This window comes from Tupaia chinensis, unplaced genomic scaffold, assembly GCF_000334495.1.
Source record: "Tupaia chinensis unplaced genomic scaffold, TupChi_1.0 Scaffold000495_1, whole genome shotgun sequence".
Classification (NCBI taxonomy): domain Eukaryota; kingdom Metazoa; phylum Chordata; class Mammalia; order Scandentia; family Tupaiidae; genus Tupaia; species Tupaia belangeri.
The window spans coordinates 2,341,408-2,349,387 of record NW_006160007.1 but is presented as its reverse complement, the minus strand read 5'-3'; the positions used below and the strand labels follow the sequence as shown (position 1 = coordinate 2,349,387).

General features: G+C 42.0%; 1 protein-coding gene across 1 annotated transcript in view; it reads left to right on the top strand.

The window, feature by feature from the left end:
* Positions 1-7,980, top strand: part of DNAH9 (dynein axonemal heavy chain 9) — a gene marked incomplete at its 5' end in the record, with an annotated part of 330,910 nt that overhangs the window by 60,544 nt on the left and 262,386 nt on the right. The window contains 1 exon segment of the mRNA XM_014590899.1: positions 7,449-7,553. Coding sequence (XP_014446385.1) covers positions 7,449-7,553 — 105 coding nt within the window.

Here is a 7,980-nt window from a genome sequence, read left to right as displayed (position 1 = left end):
TCTCTTGCCAATCTTAGTATCTTGTCTTTGTCTGTGGTTTTGGTCAGTCTGGCTATAATGTGTCTTGGAGAAGATCTTCTTGGGTTGATTCTATTTGGGGTCCTTTGTATTTCTTGGGACTGGATCTTCGAATGCCTCTCTAGGTTTGGATACCTTAAAAAAATTTTAAAAGGAAAAATTATCTAAAAAATGGGAATACAGATACAGAGGTAGAGAGAGACAGAGACAGAGAAAGAGGCAGAGGAAGAGGCAGAGAGAAGGCTTGAGGGAGCTCCTACCACTGGAGTTTGTGGGCTGGAGGCTGAATTATCAGTAGAAAATCTTCATTTCTTTTTTCCCTGAAATCACTAGTTCTCAGGAGCCATGAAGTTGTCTTCTGAGGCCTGCTCCCTTGCCTCTCCCTCTCTCTAGTGAGTACACATGCCCTATAGCAAAAACATCTTAATGTACACCTTGTCCAGCAGAGCACGGTCAGCACAGTGGCAGATTTCCCCCAGTGACCACGCAGAGGGAACTTAGCACTGCAGGCAGAGCCCAATCACGGTTGTTTAAATTTGGGGACTGGACCAGCAGATAATATAATGGTCACTGGACTCCCACGTGGCCTATAGTGGTTCGAGTGCCAGACCCAAGTCTTGAAATTCATACCAGCATATGTACATACAAAATCCTGAGAGGAGAATGGAGGAGAAGGGACTGTGACATGGCCATCCCCATGAAGGGTGATTTCTCGCTTTCTGTCTCTGTTGAGCACACATGCCTTATATCAAAAGTATCTCTTAAAAATAAATAAATGAACAAATACAAACAAACAAAGAAATTTTGGTGTTAATGCCAAACAGGGCATGCAGCATTTAACACAGCCTAACCCACCAAAATATCAATTTTAAAGCCATGGCCATGTTTTATGTGCAGCCGATATCCTTCCCCACCCATTATCCTGACTTCACCTCTGAACTCTCCTCCCAGGGCCTGGATGGGATGAGGAGAGCAAAGGAGCAAAGGTCAGGAGGGGCTGCTGTGCATTTCTGCAGGGGTCGTATGCATCAGTATACACGTCGTGTTTACATATCTCTGGAATAAAGTCTAGGAATAATCACAGGACTATTGCCACACTACCTTAAAGAGGGCTAGAGAATAGGAAAAGATGGGTGATGGGGCCAGAGAAGGAGGGGAAGGACCGAAAGCCACAGAGAGGATCTGACCTGCAGTGATAGACTACAGAAAAGCCCTGCAGGCTTCTAAACAGTAAAGGCATTAAAAAAATGGTCCTTCAGGAAGATACCTTGGATGGCCAGGTGAATTGAAATAGGGGAAGACTGGGAGGAGGAAATGGTTTTGGTGAGAACACTGCTGTCATTCAAACCAGAGGAAGTGAGGGACCAGATGAGGAGGGTAGAAGAAAATAAAAGAAAGAATAGAAGAGAAAAAAGAAAAGATGAAAAGAAAAGGAAAGAAGAGAAAAGAAAAGAAAAGATAAAAAAGAGAAAAGAGTGTAAATGATATGTAGGGAACATCAGGAGGTGTTGGGGAGTGAAGCAAAAGGAGGAGAGCTTGGGCTGCCTCAGGAATGCTATAAAGGGCATCCTCCTATCTGGCTCCACAAGAACCGGAAGTACAGGAAGGCTGAGGTGCACATGAGAGCAATATGAAGACTTGAGAAAAGGGAAAGTTCTTGCTTTATTCTGTTAGAACTAGTTGGAAAACTCATAAAACTAGCCACTTTCTTTAGAAATGGTTGCAGTTTTAGAGGTGAGACATCCTTTATATTCTAGCAGCAATACTTTACCCCTTGACCTCAATTTGGAGAGGCTATTGCAGAAGCTTCAAATGGTTTTGAACCTGAAAGTGTTTGGAATTATTTCTGAGCCTCTGTAGCTTCCTTACTATGGGTACTACACTGTTTCTTTAAGATCTCCTACTTCCTCAGCTCTGAAACATTATACTTCCACAATTCTCCTACTTACAATGACTGGATCCCATTTGTTCGCCCTCTGTCGTGATTTCTACTTTGATGTGGGAAGTCTGTTCTCCAGCTTCTCCCAAGTTCCAGGGCTGCCTTTCTCTCAGGGGGCGATATGCACTTTTATTGGGGCGCCTTTCACTTCCACTGTGATAAACACCCTGCCCTCCTCCCCGCCAGATTCCTCATCCCTTCACTAATGATCAGTGCATTCCCCCTAAGACCCAGGTGGAAATCGTAAGGCATCCTGGTGTCTGATGTGTTTCCTTTCCTAGTTCTGATCAGTCGCCAATGTAAGATCTCCCTCAAGCACACCTCTCACTTCCAAGCCTTTGACCTACTCTCCTTGCCCTTATCCTACTCCAGAATCTCGCCATCTCATGGCATGCTGCCACCACAGCCTAGCTGAGCATACCATGAGTCATGTGGTGGGGCAGACAATTGGGAGGAGGCCAAGTCCTGGGTTTCTGCTGCAGGCCTTCGGGGGATGAAGTATGGATGGGGGTGACAAGCACCTACCATAGAAGCTTATCTTTGTATTTTGCATACAAGGGTTCTATGTTGTGCAAGAGGCCCACAACTTGAAAAACTTTCAAAACTACTGTGGATGTTGATTTCTAAATTTTAATATTTGTGATACTTGATGGGTTGAGATTTTATATGCACACGTGCATATGCATATGTGTACACAAATTCATGGAGAATGCATATCATTAAAAACTATACATGGATTTCCAAAATTTTTTGCACCAAAATACATTTTCATGAAATTGTTGAAGACTGTATGTATGTGTGTGTTTATAAAATCTCAATCTGTAGAACTGTTTGGAAAATGAAATTGGATCATCTAAAATCCATAAACGCAATGCCTGGAACCTACATCACCTCCTCAAAGAGACCGTCCCTGACTATTCTTTCTGAAGTTTGCCACATCACTCCCATTCCAAGACTGTAAGAGGACTTAGAACTGTCCGTTATTTTATTATTGTTCACTGTCTGTTTTCCTCACTAGGAATTAGCCTCTTAAGAATAGAAGTTTTTTCTACCTTGTTCTATGCTGATTCTTCGTGACCTACAACGACCTCTGGCACATAGTACATGCTCAATAAGTATTCGTTGAAACAATAGAGGGATCCATTAATTCCAGGAGCTTAATAAAAGGCAGGATTTATTTTTCCCTCCCTCTTTAAGGTCTGCTCTGCATTTGACTCAACCTAGGTAGACATTAGATTGATTCTTCTGAATCAGGTCCTCTGCTCCAAACCTCCAAAGATCCTAGCTAATAATTTGAGTTTTTTGCAACCAGTACCCTGTTTAATAATTCAGCTTCCTATTCTAAATGGCATTTTACTTTTTCTATAGATGTATCATTATTTTTCTCATTTTCCATTACCTTTTCTCCTCCTGAAAATTCCTTCCCTTTCATTCTGCCTACATAAATATTCCTATATTATAAAATCAGCATTTCTCACGTGTGTCCTGAGGCATACAGTTCTGTGAGACGACAGTACCACAGATCTTCCAACTACACGCTTGTGATCCTTCCACTCTACCAACGTTAGCCAGAATGCATTCTGAGAAAAAAAAAAAAGGTATCATATCAGGGAAAAAAATTCTAATCATATAACAAGGTTAAATCATTTCTGTTGCTGGACTTTTCAGGGTCTTTACAAGGCTAATATATATGGTAACTTGGCAAAGTGGGTTATAGCATGTGTAGTATTTCCTCAACTTTTTTGAACAAGTCCCTTTTTTTTTTTTTTTTGGAGAGGTTTTCGCTATAGGGTGCGTGCGCTCGCCAGACAGACAGAGAGAGACACAGAAAGGGAAGAGAAAGAAAGAGAAAAAAAGAAAGAAAGAGAAGAGAAAGAAGAAAGAGAAGAAATGGAAGGAAGGAAAAGAAGAGAAAAGAGTGTAAATGATATGTAGGGAACATCAGGAGGTGTTGGGGAGTGAAGCAAAAGGAGGAGAGCTTGGGCTGCCTCAGGAATGCTATAAAGGGCATCCTCCTATCTGGCTCCACAAGAACCGGAAGTACAGGAAGGCTGAGGTGCACATGAGAGCAATATGAAGACTTGAGAAAAGGGAAAGTTCTTGCTTTATTCTGTTAGCACTAGTTGGAAAACTCATAAAACTAGCCACTTTCTTTAGAAATGGTTGCAGTTTTAGAGGTGAGACATCCTTTATATTCTAGCAGCAATACTTTACCCCTTGACCTCAATTTGGAGAGGCTATTGCAGAAGCTTCAAATGGTTTTGAACCTGAAAGTGTTTGGAATTATTTCTGAGCCTCTGTAGCTTCCTTACTATGGGTACTACACTGTTTCTTTAAGATCTCCTACTTCCTCAGCTCTGAAACATTATACTTCCACAATTCTCCTACTTACAATGACTGGATCCCATTTGTTCGCCCTCTGTCGTGATTTCTACTTTGATGTGGGAAGTCTGTTCTCCAGCTTCTCCCAAGTTCCAGGGCTGCCTTTCTCTCAGGGGGCGATATGCACTTTTATTGGGGCGCCTTTCACTTCCACTGTGATAAACACCCTGCCCTCCTCCCCGCCAGATTCCTCATCCCTTCACTAATGATCAGTGCATTCCCCCTAAGACCCAGGTGGAAATCGTAAGGCATCCTGGTGTCTGATGTGTTTCCTTTCCTAGTTCTGATCAGTCGCCAATGTAAGATCTCCCTCAAGCACACCTCTCACTTCCAAGCCTTTGACCTACTCTCCTTGCCCTTATCCTACTCCAGAATCTCGCCATCTCATGGCATGCTGCCACCACAGCCTAGCTGAGCATACCATGAGTCATGTGGTGGGGCAGACAATTGGGAGGAGGCCAAGTCCTGGGTTTCTGCTGCAGGCCTTCGGGGGATGAAGTATGGATGGGGGTGACAAGCACCTACCATAGAAGCTTATCTTTGTATTTTGCATACAAGGGTTCTATGTTGTGCAAGAGGCCCACAACTTGAAAAACTTTCAAAACTACTGTGGATGTTGATTTCTAAATTTTAATATTTGTGATACTTGATGGGTTGAGATTTTATATGCACACGTGCATATGCATATGTGTACACAAATTCATGGAGAATGCATATCATTAAAAACTATACATGGATTTCCAAAATTTTTTGCACCAAAATACATTTTCATGAAATTGTTGAAGACTGTATGTATGTGTGTGTTTATAAAATCTCAATCTGTAGAACTGTTTGGAAAATGAAATTGGATCATCTAAAATCCATAAACGCAATGCCTGGAACCTACATCACCTCCTCAAAGAGACCGTCCCTGACTATTCTTTCTGAAGTTTGCCACATCACTCCCATTCCAAGACTGTAAGAGGACTTAGAACTGTCCGTTATTTTATTATTGTTCACTGTCTGTTTTCCTCACTAGGAATTAGCCTCTTAAGAATAGAAGTTTTTTCTACCTTGTTCTATGCTGATTCTTCGTGACCTACAACGACCTCTGGCACATAGTACATGCTCAATAAGTATTCGTTGAAACAATAGAGGGATCCATTAATTCCAGGAGCTTAATAAAAGGCAGGATTTATTTTTCCCTCCCTCTTTAAGGTCTGCTCTGCATTTGACTCAACCTAGGTAGACATTAGATTGATTCTTCTGAATCAGGTCCTCTGCTCCAAACCTCCAAAGATCCTAGCTAATAATTTGAGTTTTTTGCAACCAGTACCCTGTTTAATAATTCAGCTTCCTATTCTAAATGGCATTTTACTTTTTCTATAGATGTATCATTATTTTTCTCATTTTCCATTACCTTTTCTCCTCCTGAAAATTCCTTCCCTTTCATTCTGCCTACATAAATATTCCTATATTATAAAATCAGCATTTCTCACGTGTGTCCTGAGGCATACAGTTCTGTGAGACGACAGTACCACAGATCTTCCAACTACACGCTTGTGATCCTTCCACTCTACCAACGTTAGCCAGAATGCATTCTGAGAAAAAAAAAAAAAGGTATCATATCAGGGAAAAAAATTCTAATCATATAACAAGGTTAAATCATTTCTGTTGCTGGACTTTTCAGGGTCTTTACAAGGCTAATATATATGGTAACTTGGCAAAGTGGGTTATAGCATGTGTAGTATTTCCTCAACTTTTTTGAACAAGTCCCTTTTTTTTTTTTTTTGGAGAGGTTTTCGCTATAGGGTGCGTGCGCTCGCCAGACAGACAGAGAGAGACACAGAGACAGAAAGCGAGAAATCACCCCCCAGGGGGGATGGTCACGCCACAATCCCTTCTCCTCCATTCTCCTCTCGGGATCTTGGGCACGCACGCACACGCGCCTGGCGTGAGTTTTAAGCCACCGGGTCAGGACGCAAACTGCAGTCGACTACGTGGGAGTCCAGTGACATAGCCATTATGCTAACTGCTGGTTCCCAACAAGTCCCTTTCTTCAAGGAGCATCTCTTAAGTCTGGTGTTCCATGTAAAGTGTCGTCAAAAAAGTCGTAATGAATTTTTGCATAGAAAAACATAGAAAAATACATCATGGCTTTTCTGACAACCCAATAATAAACATGGGAAGTGCCACTTCATATTCACCTCTTTGGCAAGACTGGTCACTCTAAATGTGACCCACTCCTCTCCAAACTCCATAACGTTTGTGGTTTGCATGGTCCATTTGAACCCTGCTTGGTAGTAATTGTCCCGCTTTATGTAAGTCCCTTATCCCCTCAACCTAACAGTTCTTAGAAGAACCAAGCGTCTCTGTGTCTCATAATCTATGAATGTAACTGATAGTCAGAAAAAGGTCTACTGAATAAATGAATGAGACTTTTCCATTGTTTTCATTTTCTGGGTTTTTTTTTTTAATGATGTCTGCTCATCAGTGACCTTGAGAATGTCTCTGGAAACCAATCCCTTTCTGTTGCTCCTTGGTTTACTAGTACACACTGAATGCCCAGGATGATTTTTATTTTTAGAACAGAAATCTGTCCTTCTCTTTGTAATTCTTTCCTAGCTCTCATTTGAAAAGCCTTGCCTGTACTGTATGTTCTATAGATGTCATTACCTCCTGTCCTCACCTCAGCTTCCCATCACTCTGGGAAGTAGGGGCTGTTGGTAGGCATATGTTTAAAGATACAGACGTAAACTCTTCCATCCGCACATGCCAGAGGCTGAGTGGAAGGCTTTTTGTCTGGTTGGTGCAAGAAAAATCATCTTTTATTCATTTCCTGGGATTTTGAAAGCTACAGAATCAACAATAATGCAACCCTGATGACATTTTAAAGGGATTTTCATCCCAGTGTTTTGAAAAGGTTCTGTTTGATCCCATGATTTATGTTGGCATCTCAAAATCATCAAAAATTTAATTGTTCTTGAAATTTTAATACAAGTTTCTTACTAGTAGTCTTTAGGGGACTGGAAATATCTATAACATACAGGGTAGAATGGAAAATGACTTAGACATGTATTGATAAGCCCAGTGCTATTGGTAATTTAATCTTTGTACATTTTTGTTGTAGTCTTGTGGCAACATCTATAAAGGCCTCGCTCAGACCGGTGCCTGGGGCTGTTTTGATGAGTTTAATCGAATCTCCGTGGAGGTCTTGTCGGTGGTGGCAGTGCAGGTATGGGGACCAGAAGTGGGTGGGAGCATGGTCTTCATGTTAAATACCGTGGAAGTCGGCTTCCTCCTGTGTGCAACCTCAGCGCCTACTTCCCTTTCTCCCTTGCCATTTCACACCCCTTCTTCACCCTGTAGAGCCAAGTCCAGGGCTGGATGATAGTGTGAAGATAACACAGTGCTGCACAATGCTTAGGCCACATGGAAAGGTCCCAGGTGCAAGTCTCACTGCCATCTCCACGTACAAGCCCATACTCATAATCCTAGCAGGCTGAGGCTAGGGGTGGATTGCAAAGTGGAAGACCCTGTTGGGAGTACTTCTCTCCCTTTTTCTCTCTCTCATAGAAGAAAAATGAATAAACTTAATGGATAAAGAGGTGGATAAACTTGGAGCCAGCAGATGGCATAATGATTACATCGCTGGACTCCCA